Source organism: Prinia subflava, chromosome 3 (genome assembly GCF_021018805.1).
Source record: "Prinia subflava isolate CZ2003 ecotype Zambia chromosome 3, Cam_Psub_1.2, whole genome shotgun sequence".
Classification (NCBI taxonomy): Eukaryota; Metazoa; Chordata; class Aves; order Passeriformes; family Cisticolidae; genus Prinia; species Prinia subflava.
In genome coordinates, this window is record NC_086249.1 from 97,668,975 (window position 1) to 97,686,061 (window position 17,087).

Consider the following 17,087-nt stretch of genomic DNA (forward strand, 5'->3'; position numbering starts at 1 on the left):
TTTAAGGAAAGCTGCCTAATCATAGCATAGCACAGTCAAGCACATTTCCAGAGTGCAAACAAGTACTATTTTCATGAAGGGGAAAAATGGCCGGAGAACATGCCAGAGAGCAATTATCCTTGCCCAAAAGCTTTATTCCCTTGCTGCTTGGTGATTAACAAGGAGTTTCAAGAGCATCAGTCCATTTGCTCCAGAGTCAGTTTATTTCAAGCATTACAAGAGAGTCACACTATTTTCTCTCTGCTTAACAATATGTGCCTTTAAAACATACCATGGGTTACTAAAAGACCACTTCAATTTGCTCTTTAAGCCCTCCCTCCACTCACATTCAGAGGATTGCTTCAGTTATGGCAATAACTACTGAAGCAATAACTACTCACATGGCTTCCCCTTATTTCAGGCTGATTTCTTATGGAGCCACTTCAGCTGCTTGGCAGAGCAATCCCTACAGATCACATCTCAAAAATATTGTTCACACAAGATATAATACACTTTACTGATACAAACCTCATGAATTCAAAGCATTTTATCCCTATATTGATACTCCTGCACTAAATAATGTATCAATACATTTTATGATAAGAGGAGGAATCAGAACCAGCAGAAGATAATCTACAACCTGCTTCCTGCAAGATGCTATACAAAAGAAAAATCCCCCGACAAACTGAAGTAAACTATAAGGAAAATGATATACACCCTCTTTGAATGTAATTACATAACCAGTCTAACAAAACATCTCACTTTCTTAGCTGGATTCCAGATGGAAATTGTGGCAGAAGTTATCCTGTGATCATTTTTATCAAACAGCTACTTCCTATATCTACCAAAAATGAAATCCATGTTCTAATTTTTATGTCAAGATTCTCTTGTGGCATTCATTTACCCCTGTTTCTTTATACCAAGCTTTTAGAAAGTAACTGCCATGAAGCCCACTGGCCATTTAAAAATTTTTAAAAACTAATTTAAAAACTAATAGATGGAAATAAGGAAAAAATATTAGAAGTAAACAGAGAAAGTGTCAATCCCTAATGCCTTGTTCCTTTAGTTTTAACTTTCTTTTGTAAGTGCCCCATCAGTGACTGACATTTGCCATTCAAATTTTCCATAAATCATATTTGAACATCAGTATCTACAGCTGAATCAAGGTTATTCAAGCTATACAGTCTCAAGCCACTGAAAATCACCCACAACAACAGAGCTTTACAGTAATTTAGAAACAGGTTTCTTCCTTATTTGCAAAGCAAATAATTCCCACAAAGACCAAAAACTGAATACCCCCCCATCCCCTCTAAAGATTATGATAATACAGCTTCTTTCTAACAGTGAACGTCAAGGCTAAAACTATTTTAAAAACAACTGAGAAAAAATAAGCAAGTATCTTTTTCAAGTTTCTTTAGTCCTGCTCTCCATACACTTTCATTTTAAGAATGCAAGAACTGCCTGAGGGTAGGTGATTCTTTTTTCTATTTCCAGATTCAATCACTTCAAGCATTACTTTGTGTTCTCTTTGGAACCACTAGAAAATAATACTCACTGTATAGAAGAGAGAAAATTCTTCTCTCAAGATTTTTTTTTTCTGATCAGATTTCTGTACAGGAAAGCCATTACAGTGCCCAGAATGTCTTGTCTGCAGGATTAACACAGACACACTGAGATAAGGAAATTAATTTAGGCTTTAGATATGTTGCCTTGCTAAGGAAGAATGTCAACTGAAGACGAAAATCATTACAGAGAGAATTATCTCTCTGAGAGTCTTTATAAAAAATTTTATCTCGAGAGCAGTCATGCTAAAGGTTAGGATACGTTTCACAAAGTTGGATTTACGCACACAAACTAGTTCAGACTTGCTCAGAGTCAGAGCCAAAAAAATAAACTTAAGAACTCAAAAATTTGGATCTTCTATGGCTATAGATCCTACGAAACCAGCTCAGATATCTAATTCTGATCTAGAAATTAAAGTTCAATTACATCAATTTAAAATCCCAAAGTTTCATAGGAATTTAATTTCATTTATTTTCTATGGGCTCCAATTCAAGTTGTTTGTTCTATCACCTGGTGGATAAACATGTTTCAAATGACCTTCAGATGACAAGAACCAGAAGGAGAAAATCCAGCATTTCCACTTGGGGCACAATGACTAACATTTCATATAACAGGGTGTTAGTGGGAGTATACCTGCCCCACAGCAAGTATAAATCATTAACGCTTATTAGAGCCTATTCTATTAAAATCCAAGATTTTATTCAAATGTCCTTAATTAACATGGTTCAATTCTAGCAGGTAAATATCTTAACCATCCTTCCATTTGTGACCTAATTAAAAATACAGAAGATGCTTGTACGAGTTCTTCCCTTGGATTACTAATCCTTTTAGAAGCTCTTTAAATCAATAACAAAGAAGAATGTCTTCAGAGTGGAATATAGGCTATGGGATTTCTAAATAGAACAAATTCTTTACCTTAACAAAAACAACAACAACAAAATACCCTGAACAATATTAAGATATGAAATATGAGAGAGGGATTATTAATTTTAACCAAAGTTCTCCTCTAGATTTTTTAAAGTAATAATCTCTAAGAGTATATCTCCCATACTCCCCAAGTCTTTCACAAACCATATCTATTTTCAAAAAGCCTTTTAAAAAATAGATATATTTGAACATGTATTACAGTGCTGAAGGTACTGATTATGGAACATTTTTGAAGTAACTGGTATTCTAAGATCGAAGCATTGTCATTTGATTAATTGGGACTATTCTTAGTTTGAAGAACTCCTTACTTACAATAAGTAGACTGAAACTTCTTCAAACAGATAAATATCCTTACTTCAACTGCAGTTTACTTAAAATCTAATAGAAAAAATTTGTTGCCTAGGCATATACAATGTTTTTACATCTTTTTTAAATTATCATGAGACAAAATATCCAATAAAGATAGATGCATTGCTATGCACCAGCAGAACTCATCAGACTATATGCTGAACAGTTACCTAAAAAATCCTCCTTCTTCCTTTGTGATTTTAAGACAGGCAAAACTCATTTTTTTCTCTGTGTTGATGCCTCAGATAAAATAATGCTGTTATAACTGATCTCAGTTGTCTTGCATCAGTGATCATTCTGAGCAACCAGCTACTATGTACACAGCTCCAAAGGGCTTCATTCATTAAGCTACAGAGTTTAATTCTAAATGCTTAATTCTAGCCTAAAGCATGGATTATGGATATATCAAGTCCTAGCATAAAACACACATGAGAAATTTGGCAAAGAAAAAAACACTAGATTGAACCTTGATTAGTATTTGAACCTTAATATTTTTACATTCTTAGAGAGGAGATATATCTAGGAAAAAAATTATAATGCTAAACCACAGTATTATTAGTGACAGACAGAAAACTACAGACATTGTGATGCAGTGGCAAAAAAACCTATGTCATTGTCAGAGTACACCAACTACTACAATCTGCCAGTGTCTAGAGGCAATGAAGTTTAGCATATTAATGCAGAAAAACTTTTATTTTAACAAGTTCTTTATAACAACAAACCAAACAAACCTCCACAATAAAACAAAAAAACCAAAAAAACCAGAAAAAAAAAAAAAAAAGAAAAAAAAACCAATTTAAAAAAGGGTAGAAAACTGTAAATTCCCAAGTAGCAGAAAGACCATGCAACAAGCAGGGAATAGTCTGCTTAAGCAAGACCAGGAGGCTACTCATAGAATAAGTATATAGATGTAAAGAAAAGAAGAATTTAGAATATTGCTTTTTCTGATGTGTCTCTATGCTTGGGGCTGCAAGGTCATAGTGTGCTAAACCCAAAGCTTTAGGAAAGCAAAGAATTGTCAAAAAACAGGCTCACAGCACAAACATCTCTGTGTTCTGTACAGTAACTGCAACACCCAATCTGCTTCTTCTCACCTTGGAAGAAGCTGGACAGGAGATGCAGCTGAGAAATGAGAGAAGACATTCCAGTACCTCATCCAAAATTCTCTCAGCATCATGTGAAGAACAACAGCTGTGGTCAGTGAGGCTTATCAATTTAAATAACATAGTTACAAGCTCAGACACGGTTTTACAGAAACATGTAGTAGTATGCCTGAATTACGCCATCACTAAAAATCCAAGACAAATATGACAATTATCTTGAAATATGAGGATACCTATCCTCAGTTCGTTACATTAATACTACCCCTACTTTTATTCACAAAACATTTTATGTGTCACCACTGTTAGATTCTGCACATATTTTAACACAGCTCCTATTTCTAGGTATACTTTGCTAACCATCGCTGAACTACTTGCAATAGCAGCTGCAACGCAAGGTTACCACAGAGCTCTTTATAACTCCAAGTTCAGTAGTTCAAATTATATTATAAACTGCACACTCTTTGTAATAGAAAGTCTTACAATTTCTTTTGCAGCGTATGTGCCCCTCTCCAAAGTAAATCACACCAATTTTAGATTTTCCCACCGATAAGAGGAAGGGCCTATTTTGTCTTTGAGTCTCTTAGTGCAGTACTCTTCAAGCCCTTTATTTCCATGGAAATGTGTAAAAGTTACTTATTATTGAGTCATCTCTTGTTAACTCAATTGCTTACAGGTCAAAGAAACAGTAATAAATCTACTCACAAATTTGGAAGATAAAGTGAGGTTAGATGGTGTCCAGTGAATTTACTACTTTTGTTGACTATTTCTATTTGCTCAAGACTGCAAAGAAAAAAACCACAACTTTCACCTCAACAGTGGGTAAAGAAGAAATGCAGTTTAATCTTGAAGGCAAATATTTGTCACAAGAAAGTGCAGCATAAAATATTACAACAATAATATAGATCAAAATAGCAAGCACTTGGAAAATGTATGTATTACAAGTTCATCCATATTAAAGTTCACCCTTTACACTGCTGTTTTTGAAGGCATTTCCATAGACCTGCTCTCGTCCTGCAGTTCATATCTGTGCTACAAACTAAAGACAAAGCTCCTGATGTGCCTTGATGGCATGTCCAGAACTAGAGCTGAAATTTGTGCTGACAAACATTAAAACAATATTTAAAAGGTTGTGATGTTAATGCTGCACTTTTAATTGTGAATCCTGTAGACTTTCCTCTTATTTAACCAAAACCATTCCTGGCTTTGAGAACCAAAAGGAGCCTTAAAAAATGAATACTTGTTAATTGTGTTTTCTAACCATTATAGGATTTTTGTGCAACTGACATAATGATTTCTAGGCTTGAGACACTTTTTTTTTTTTTTTTTTTTTTTTTTTTTTTACTATTCTCAAAATCATGATATCAAATGTTGCTCATGTGACTTGTATGCCACCTGCATTAAAAAAAAGAAATAAAAATATCCCCCCACCTTGACACTGTATTGGGCAAAACATTGCTGAATTTTAGAACACAATAGAAAAAACTCAAATTTCTCATAATCCCCTGGAATAAAACATAGCAGCAAGGGTATTAAAATGAACTGAATATGTTCATTATTACAACTGTCTACAACTACTGAGTAAAGACATGGTTAACAACATGATGAACTACACCACTGAGAGGTTTTTTTCCCCTCTTCTTTGTGCTCGATATGGTAGAATCCATTACTGTTGAGATACAGAAGTATAGGAAGTAAAGATCAAACAAAAAAAGTTATCAAATAAAAAACTGTCTGAGTCTCATTATCACTTAATCATGGTGCCAAAAACTCATGTCATCAGTGCAAATTAAGGAAAAATACGGAAAATATGACTGGGATTGATTAAATGAGGTCTTTTTTTTAACCAGGCTACACAAAGTATAAGAAACTGGATAATTACCTAAAAAGGACAGCAGAAATTATATAACTTCATAGCCTATTTATTATGGGGCTAGCACAAACAAGCACAAGGCACAGGACAGCGACAGCAGGGAAAAGTTCATTAAACCAAAAATCAGATGTTCATAGCTAGAAGGAAGCACACAAACTCTTCTGCTGCCACCACACTAGCACTCAGTTGTTGTAAGGGGAAAGAGGACAGCTCAGATCTTTTCCCAGGTGCACTTTCTGAGAGATCTCTCCCTCCTTTTCCTCAAAAGATCCTTCTGTTCCACCGTGGCATGAGTATTTTATGCCAAAGTAAAGCATAAATGCCATTATACAGCAAATAATATCTAACTGTTACATGTTGCTGACCACAACACCTGTAGCTGTTTGCTTGTTCTGTTCCTTGCTTGGTTAAAATTCTTAAAGATGTTCCAGAAAAAGTGAAAATACAACAAACAACATAATAACCTTTAGTATACTTTCCGAAGTTTTTTGTGAAGACTGGACTCACACTCCTCCACAAATTCAGTACAGATAAACATTTACAAAGAACCATTTAACTACTTAAAAATGGAAGCCCAGGTTCTTAAAAGACGCAGACTAATCTTAACAGCTTGATTTAAGCTTTAATACATAAAAGTTGAAATTACAGGTATCATCATCATTTGGTTAATTTGCTTAAGATGTTTTAAGTCTTTTGCCAAAATTGTCGTAAGTCAGCTCATACCAGGAAAGATGGCAAATATCTTAATCACTAATTGATGCTACATAACAATAGCTTAAAATAATGAGTGTGAAACACAGAGACTTAAAAACTTGGAAAAGTGTTCCAAGGTTATATTATTTATACCTAAAATACTCTAAATTCAAGAGAAAAAGGAATGACAACCTGAACTATTTATGCTGAAAACAGTCAACCAAAATCTTTTCTAAAGTGGGCAAGTCAAACTTACATCCAGAAAATCACAATTATCACAGAAGTCTGACAAATCAGTTAGAAATTTTCCTTAGTTGTATCAAAAATAGTTTTATTTTTAATTTTAAAAAAGATAGAAAATAAAATAGCATTAAAAAAATACACACAACTGTGCTAGGAGTTTTCCATATGCTAACTTTGTGATTTAAATCTGACCAGAAATCAATATATAAACAATCTGGTTTGGGCAAATAATATTTGGCAACAAATACTAGTTTTGAGCAAGCAATGCAAAATAACCATTTATTATTTGAAAGGATCACAGAGAGCATTATTGAGATTTAAAATGTCTTACCTGCATAATCATAAATGCCTATGACAGCAGGTCATTAGAAATTACATTGGGATACGTTGGCCTAAAAAACTTGATTTGCAAACACATTTTTTTGTTTTGAATCTTGCCCACTAATGCATAGGTCTTTGACAACTTTCTTCTAAACAAAACCATCTAACATCTACTAATTTCCTCTACCTGATCTTGTATTTTCCTCTTGTTGTCTCTCCTACTCTACAGTCTGAAAGTACTACAATAATGAACACCAGATAGATATTTAAATGCACTTGCATTTCACTCACTGACAGCATTCAGTCAAAAACACCACAAATAGGTTGAGTTGGAAGTGACTCAAAGAGATCACTGAGCCTATTTACCTGCTCCTTGCAGGACTTCCTAAACCGTGATTAAAACAAGTATTCTTGGTAGCCAGTATAAGTAAGGACAATAGCAGGAATGATATTCTCTGCATGACTCCAAAACCCATCCAGATACAAAAGCTTTAACTTACACAACATAGTTTTTACAAGAAATACCTAGATGTAAATTATCTTCACCACTTTGATGACTGAAATGGAGATCAAATTCTGAAAATTCTTTTAAAAGCTGCTCACGGGATAGACTTCAAATATCAACAACCTTATAATAAACTAACTTTTTCTCATGGGACAGAGTCTAAATATCAGCAACCTCAGAAACAAGCCAAATTCTTATATAACCTAAAAAACCAGTTTGACTGAGTGTAAATATTTATTTTTCAAAATGTAATTGCTAAGATAGACTCCCTAGACATCTGTTTCAACATGTATCAATCATCAGTCATTTCAGAACTCAACCCCAAACCCTTTCTTTTCTGAAAACTGTAATGGGTGTAGAAAAGTAGGCCTTTACTGAATAGTGGCTTCCTTTCTATTTAATATTTTCAAAATTGAGACAGCAGACACTTAATGAACAAAATTAAATTTTAAAGTGTTCACACGTGCTGTTTTGACAGGTATTAAATTACATGAAAATAATGTTTCACCACTGCATATTCCTTTTTTTTGTAATACATTAGCATTTTGCAGCCAGAGAAGGAAGTGTTGTTCCACAATATGGTATTAGGAGATATTTGAGTACCTAATTAGGAGACTCGACAAATATACAATGTAAAATTATGGAAAGAATATTCTAGACCCTTCAAACAAGATTCCTCCCTTGCATGAATACCAGAAATTCTGGCTTTCAATCTAAAAATAAATTTGCTATCACAAACAAAACAGTTACAGTTCCTCATATTCATGTATTCAAACAGGTACAAAATGTACTTTTCCTTTTGAAATGTTTTACAGAGGGGAAAAAAGAAATAGGTGGCTAGCATTGTGATTTACAACACTGAACAGCAAATAATTACAGCAGACATTTGGAAAACCACCAATGTTTAAGAGTTTTTCAGTTGTTGGCTCAACAACTGCGAGTATCTTTGCCAAAACCGGAACAAAATGTTTAATCAGAAGTGACTCTTGCATAGAGAAAATAACTTACTCACTAATCTATTTTAAGAAGAAAGTTTAACCAATTATAAAAAACACTGTGACTACATCGATTCAGTTGCACAGCTCACTTTTCAATTCCAATCTCATTCAGAGTTTACAAGCTCAATCCCATGCTTTAGCAAGTAGAAAACAACCTCTTCCTCCAGAGGTTCACCAAAACTGAATTCTAGAAAATAAAGAGTGTACTAGGCAAGCAAAGCTGTGCCATTCAACTACATATACTTCCAATAGTTCTCCTAGGGAAATATACGGGTTACAATGTTATTAGTCAACAATTGAGACATATCCAACTATACTTAAACATTAAGAGACTCAATGTCATCTTTAAATTTATTTTTGCATTTTGTTAAATACTAGTTCTTCCCATGAAACACTCACCATGAGTGAATTGCTGAGAACATAGAGAAAAGTCATTTATTAGTGTCTTATTAGGAAATTTCATAAAAATACAGTAAAGTGGAAATTGTATTTTTTTCCATTGTATGGAAAAAACCCCTGTCTGTGTATACACACACATATATCTAATATAACAGCTGTTCCAATTGCCTTGGAGTAAAGAAGGTTTCAGGAATATCCTCTGAGAGAATTTTACTAGTCTCTTAGCAATGCAGAAGCTATGTCAGAGAATATATAGACATCTATGAAATTCAAGGGAACATCTGAAAAACAAGGAACCTTTCAAACATGACTGCCTAAGCATGTATAAAAGATAGTCAAGGTAAAATAGGTAATCATATTACAGCTAAGATTAACTGACAGTGATAATGAGATATGTCATGCTGATAAAATTTCAACATACAGAGAAATTGAAGTCATATTTAAAAATATGAGTATCTAGAGTTTGAATACACGTTTTGGATATACATTAAAAGGTAATTTGAACTCAAGATCTTTCCAGAAGATATAAAAGCTGGAGATGCTCTAAACCTTCAAAACAGAAATCAACTTTCCGAGATGCCTCCAATTCAGTGCATGCATATTAAAACCCTGGTCCCAAATCTAAAAATAATTCCTTCAGAGCATGTACATACAGGCAGCTTTATGCTGTTTCAATAGAGCACAAAGGTAGCACTATAAGTAAAGGATTTTACTTTAATTTATAATTTATCTCGCAAAATGTTAAATTCTTGTGTAAAAAAAAGAATTGAAATTAACTTATCATCAGATGCACAGCAAAACTCGTTTTCCACTTAAAGAAAAGAAAAACCAGAAAAAAAACCCCAAAACAAACAAACAAAAAACCAAAAAAACCCACCCACAACAGAAAAACTACAAACAACACGTTTTCTACTAACCTTCAGGATCAAGGAGTTTCTCTATTCCCAGGTGTTGCCTGGCTATGTTGAATGCATGCTCTAATCGTTGTACAGGTGACTGCTGAGAAGCAACAGTGTTCCAATCAAATAGGTCTGGTCTAAAACAAAAATAAAAGGAAGAACAAGTTACTTATTTTTTAGTCTTACATTTATTCATGTACTTCAAAAGCTAAGCATCAACATAATTTTTTTTTTATTTTTGTAATGAAAGGTCATGTTAATTGGTGTGGGACTAATGAAGCTCAGTTTCTAATGGGTTTGCATTCTGTTCTCATCCATGTCCACCACAATCACATTGTCCATGTTTCTTATTCTCCACCAAGTCCCAAGGACCTATAACCTCACATCCCTGAAGCCCTGCTGCTCTCCCCCACAGCACATGGGCTCCTTCATTCCAGTCCCAATCAGTGCCTGAGTGGGAAGATCTGGTGCTGTGGCCAAGCTATCACAACTGGCACGTGGCAGGAAAGAACTGCTGAGGCCATCTGGGGAACCTTCCTCCTCTCCCCACCTCCCAGTCTTTCATTTCAATTAATATTTCTAAGAGTGAAACTGCTTTTGTGATACCAGCTCACTGTTATATCAGATTGCAACCCATCAACTGGTTAAAAAATTCATAGAATCATAGAAAAATTTGGGTTGGGAAACACCTGTAAGAACACAGAGTTCAACTCTTACCCTAACACTGCCAAGTCGCAATTTACATGCTCTTACAGGGACAGAATGACCAAAACTGAATTATAGCTCAGATGCATAGTCTGGGACCTTGCATTAGCAGCTGCACTACTTGCAGTATAAATAATGTTAGTACAGCACAATCTTTGGCTTTTCATCTGGGAGTAATCCATTAGGAAATCAGAATTTGTTATCAGGCACTCTGGAGAAATAAAGTTTAATCAAATACCCTGTAATTACTGTGCATGTAATACGAAGAAAAACAACTATGCTATTTGTGACTTCAATATAGTGTTCTAAATCAGAGGACATTTAAATGTATAATTTTAACTACAGATAAATCAAGCACATGTACACAATTTAAATTTTGAAATTACTGACAGATTTACTCATATTTTTATTAATTTTGGAAGTTAATTTTAAATAGTCTCCCGAGTTATAAAAAATGGAGAAAATGTTCACTACATCATATTGTAAAAATGTCAAGAGAGTAAAGAAAAAAATGTCCATTATCTAGCAGTTATTCTCCAGTTATGTACCTTTGCTATCCACATTTTTCTGAGAGGGGAGTGATTTACATAGCAACAACTAATTTATGTCACTCGTCTCTGCATAGATGCTTAAATATTAGTTTTCTCCTTCCCTCATGCAGAATAACTCCAAAATACAAATTAATGTTAATTTAATATTAAATCTGGCTGGGGACAAGGTGGATAATGGAGAGGAAACTTAGGTAGTAATCTCTGGGTTTACTCATGGATGGATGAAGTCTATGATCCCATAGACGGAATTGCGTACCAAAACACAGGCACATAAAAATACACACTAGGTGTACATAATTTGGCCAAAAATATTTTTGACCATTCTTCTTTAACTGGGGATGGAGTTACCATTGTTCATAGCCGTGTACATGACGCTGTGTTTTCAATTTACGGATAAATAGAGCTCAGAGCAAACCAGGTATTACCAAAGTGTGCTTACACAAAATCAAGACCCTCTCTTTTTTCCCTTCACTCTATCTTCCTCAAACCAGTGGGGCAATGAAGGGCAAGGAACTGGGAGGGGACATAACCAGGACAGGTGACTCAAACCAGTAAAAAGGACACCCCATGCCATAGAACTTGCTGAGACATAAACACCTGGGTAAAGAAAGGGAATGAGGTTGGGGGTTACTTGTCTGGGACGTGTCTCCTGCTTGATTTGGCATCAGTTACTGCCTTTGCATCATTTGTTTTTCTGTTATCCTTTCCTTTATGTATTAAAAGAGTCTCTATTTCGACTGAAGAGTTTCCTTGCTCTCATTTTTCCTGTTCTCTTCCCTGTCCTGGGGGAACAGGGGGTGAAGCCAGCAAGTGGCTGTTGGGTGCTCAGCTGCTGACTGGGGTCTACACCTCATTCTGCAAGCACACAGATATTACTCAAATCCTTATTCTCTCCAAATTTAACACTAGGCATAGGATGAACAAGCTCATACAGCAAATTTAGCTGAGAGAACACTGCAGTAAACACAAAGTTGTCTACTATAACTACAAAAAGCTTAGCATGGATGTGTTGCATGTATACTACAAAGACTAGATGTAAAAAAAAAAAATACTTGGTAAGAAAAGCCTTTAGGACAAGGAGAGGAAAGAATTGTATCCGAAAGACCACCTCCCCCATTTATTTTTTTTTCTTTTTTCCTTTTTGTTCTTCTCTTTTAATCTGGCTTAAAGTTCTAAGTATACCTGCAATGTTCAGAGCAGCACATTATCTTCACATAATCATTTCTTGTTTGGTGATACAATATTTTATATACAGAAACATACTTTTAATCAGTCAGGACTCCACTGGGCAAGAACATGAATATTTACAATTGCTCCTTGAGGAATGTCACAATATTGTCTTACTCCTCCTGAGAAAATCTCTGTCATCATTATTAATATCTTAGATAGGTAATTTCATCCAACTTCTCTGTTGTATAATCCAGGAGGGTATTTTCAAGTTAACCTAACAAGATAGTCTTAAACTATGTTCGTGATATTATCTGTAGAGGTCAGACTCTCAATATAAGACACACAGAGTTCTTGTTAGTTTGTTTTTGTGGTCTTTTTTTTTTTTCCTCTTTTAAAAAGCAAACACTCCAGCTCTCAGAAGAGTTTCAAACAACATCACATCTTAACACCTGGGCTGAGTTTGTATGCTGCCTGTGCAGAGGACATGCAGCATCTCTTTCCAGTCATTACAGATAGCAAAAAATTGAACCCTCTGAGACACAGCCAGAAGAGAATTAGTAAGCTTTAGTAAGTCACTGTCAGATTTCTTACCAATTTTCTTAGTATTGTACATAAAGTAGAGCGCACAGATTCCAAGCCAACTTACCAGTATATGGCCACAAATCAGCTCTAGCAAGCACCAATTTAATTAAAATAAAAATAAATTCAGAAATCTCTGTCAACTCCAACAGAAATTTAACTTTCCAGATTTTCCCTTTGTTGAAAGATTATGCTGCTATACACATTTCAGTAGCTCTATCACTAGAATAAGAGTGTCATAATGTCATCTTGAAGGCATCAGCTTCCCAGGGCTATGCGCCAGGATGTTTCACTGGTTGTATTTATGTGGCAATAGTGCCAAGTATGATTGTGAGAAATATTATAGGTTAAAAGATTAATAATCGTAAGGAGAAAATAGTTTTTGAAAAGCCCCAAAACAACACTGAAACTGGTTTTCAAATTACAATTCTTATTAGCTTTCTAAGGAGTTTTAAATACAGGAGTGAGAAGGTACAAAATAGTAAAGGGAAGAAATGAAATGGAATACTGATTCTATGCCTCCATTTGTCCTCTCCAGGTAGTTCAAATAATACCAAGGGAGATGAAATCTATTCTCATATCTGCAGCTTGGGTCTTGTCTGAAAGGAAGCAAACTCAAGGAAAAATAACTAGCATTTCTCACTCCTCTTCCTGAACAATACAACCATATGCATTTTCAAAGAAGTTAAAATTAAGTAGAACAGGCAGAGCTTTATCCAGCTATTCATCAATCAGCTCAAACAGCACTAGCCTTGTATTAGTTTATGAAAAGACAATGGAGAGTCAAAACTGAAAGGATTGAAGGCTTCAGTGGAGAAGTTTGCATTGTAAAAACTGAAATTTCTATTGAACATAAGGTAATTTTTGTACCAACAGTCCTTTCCTATCACTAGCAGAAATACAAACAATAAAAAAACCCCAAAAGCCTGATTTTTTTCCAAACTTATTTCCAAGAAAAGGAAAGTAAAAAAGAGACTCCTTACATCCCCTCTGACCCCCAGTCACTTCACTTACAACAGAACTGTTTCTGCCAGAGAGAGAAAATTTAACCTGGAGTTCACTATCAACAAACAAATCCTGACAGACCTCTATGTAGAAATTAAACTCCTGGATAAGACAAGCCACAATTTTCCATTATTGCAGCCAGAAAATAGCCATATGTAGATCATAAAATTTACCATCCCCATTTCAATAGAAAAGTTGTGCTTGTTACTTTAGCTTTTCAGACAAGAATATCTTGTACATGTCTTCAGAACTCTCACAATTAAAAAAGGTCTGGGAAGAGTAACTGATACATAACCTAGTGATTTGCTAAAAGAAGATAATTTTCAAACCTCTTCAACCTATTCTTTTTGCCTTTACTTTTTCTGTAAACTACTGAAGAAAAACTTTTTTTTGCTTCTGTCCAGGACCTCTTTTTGATGATGTCATTTTCCTTCCCTCCTCACTCTAGCACCCTGAAGCAGGAACAGCTGCAGTGAAGTGCTCATTTGTAAGGCACCTGGCCTAAGTTCAAGCACTTTAAAGAAGCAAGGAGGAAGAAAATGAATGCCACCTGCTCCCACTTCACAATCCTGATTACAGGGCCATAGGGGAAATGAAAAAGAGCCCCAACAAAGTTAAAGAGGTAAAGCTCTCTCTGATATCCATCTGAATAAAGATTAAAGTAAATGGAGAAAGGTCTTAGTGATCTGGAGCCTGAAGAAGGGAGAGTTTCAATTGTAGATGGACTGACCTCTCTTCATTAGCAAAATATTTTATTTTCTGTATATTCCTAGGGTGATCGTGCCACTCCACAGCTGCTGTCTGTTTTTTTTCAGTTCAGTGCAGAACATACCATTCAAGAGATCATGTGCCAAGCCTATATCCTGAAAATTCAAATTCTGGACTCACTAATGTGTCCTTGCAGATTTTCCAGGTGACCTGTGTTCTACTGCTTCTTGCACTCAGTGTTGAAAGCAATTGCTAAAGAACCTAAATGTCCATGGAGACATGGTGATTACAGAGATGGGAAAAATCTACCTAAAGTAACCCCTTTATAAAATGACAGAGAAAGAGCATTAGAAAAATCTGATCCAATCAAAATAGTAAACTTAAAGCTAGGGATTGGTATGAGAAAGCTTTCCACTGCTCTCACAGCATACTCTGTGATCAGTGCTTCATGATAGTCTCTTGCTCTATCTCCATCCCTTTAAGGATGTGCTTGGAAAATTCATCCAGATGCAAATTTCACATTACTGTCTGAATCTCTTAAAAAAAAACCCCAACAAAACAATTACAAACCAAAACAAAAAGCCACCTGTTCATCACTGAAAACATTATATAAGAGAAATGAAAACATCACCATCCATAAAGGAAAGAGATTGGTCTGAAAAATAAATACTTTTAATGCTACCACAAAATTTACCCTCATTTTCAGAGTCTAAATATTATGGAAAAAACCCTTGTGTAGTATCACTCTTTCTGTGTTGGAGAGATTTTTGGTGTTTGGGGTTTTCAGATGGATTTTGGAGGTTTTGTTTTTGTTTTGTTTTTTTCTTAGTTTGTTTTTTATAGAAGTCTAGGAATAGAGCTAAAATTGGGGAAAAGTGCACCCACCAGGTACCAGGTCCACTGTATCAGTTAAATATCATACCTGATTTTCAGACTATAGCTATCCTTTCTTATGATTAACTCTGCTTGCATTCCTGTCAATGCAGAGGAATAAAGTCAGAGGATGAAAGGAAAAAAAGAAGAGAGCATCTGGACAAAAGTTTTTGGAGAACAAGGAAACAGGCAAGAAAGAAGCAGAGCAGGAGAACTGGAGAAATAGGGAATTCTAAAAAATCCCAAAACAAACTGGAAAAATTGATCAGGGAAAACAGAGGAGCTAAACTCAGGAGTTTTCGTCATCAGAGTGTTTCTCATTCTATGCAAGTAAATCACAAAATATTTATAAAGCATAAGATGTGTGAGACACCAGATTTCTCTGAGAATTCCTGTAAATCACTCTTGGGACAACTTTTCTTCAGTGTATAATCAAACTGTCTTCTTTAGGCAATAAATCCAAGACACTCTGAGACCCAACAAGTCTCTAATGTACCAGCTTCTTAGAGTGATTGAATTAGGCTCCTTAGAGAAGGTTTTTATTATTATAGGATACAGTTAGGAGCTCCCAAGCACTATGAACGTCCTGGTGTACCTATTTAATTGATTCCATCTGGAATCTTGAAGGATAATGCAGTGTTCCCACAAACCAAACATGAAATGCAAAGTCAACAAAAATCAAACATCAATGCTTCATCTCAAAAACTACTGCATTAGGGCTTTGGAGGAAATGAAGAAATGAAACTTTTGCAGAGAACTTTGTGATTGAAGTCCAGAAGATGACTGGTGTGTCTTGGAGACTTGCCTCCGGGAATCTGACTGAACACTTGCCATTTCCCAGATAAGTGCAGTAACTACTGGGCAAGAGACAAGACTTCAGTGGAGTAATTCTTCACTTCTACTGAAAATAGGCACATTGTGCAGAAAGCTATGCAAGATTTATGGCAGCAGACAGAAGAAGAGTAAAAGCAGGCTTAAGTTTTACAGCCCTGAATTACAAAACCTGAATAAAGTGCATAAATTCTAGTAAGCAGGAAATGAATGTTCCTCTGGTGAACTTTACACTGAACTGAACACAGCAGTTCACAAAGTCTGACATAGGACACAGAGATCTGTCTAGACAATCCCAGTGTGGTTTACAGGCAACTGCACTCCCCAGCCAGGGACTGATCCTGAATAAGTTCTTCTGTTCAGACTTCTGAAGCTATTCCTACAGAGGACAAAAAAGAATTTCTGATTACTGATTTCAGACACCAGATATTACATAGCTCTGCAGAGCATGCAGTCTGAATACCTGACTATCAGATACCCTAATCAGGAAACAGGCAATCTGATATTGTCTCTAGGTGGAAAGATTTGTGGAAAGGTGACTGGGGGTAAAATCAGAGGAAAGTGGGAAGTTATATTCACATCCTAAGAGAGGTTACAACGGTATGGAAATTTTAGGGAAAAATACAGTTGTGGCTCCCTGGATGGAATGCGGTTGGTGTGCTCGAAACCTGTTCTAAGTTTGTCAGTTTTTCCCATTGTCCTGGGATTGGAGAGCCCTCCTAACCACCCTGCCTTTGCTCCCAGCTGCCACATGGAGCAGCATGTGGAAACAGTCACCTTGTCTGGGGAAGCCACATGTACATGGCCTGTAGGGAGC

General features: G+C 35.5%; 1 protein-coding gene across 2 annotated transcripts in view; it reads right to left on the reverse strand.

Annotated features, from left to right (window-relative positions):
- The window catches only part of DMD (dystrophin), a 978,378-nt gene that overhangs the window by 761,136 nt on the left and 200,155 nt on the right, over nucleotides 1-17,087 (reverse strand). For both annotated transcript variants that reach the window (XM_063392999.1, XM_063392994.1), the window contains exon 7: nucleotides 9,867-9,985. In XM_063392999.1, coding sequence (XP_063249069.1) covers nucleotides 9,867-9,985 — 119 coding nt within the window. The remainder of the gene's footprint in view (nucleotides 1-9,866; nucleotides 9,986-17,087) is intronic.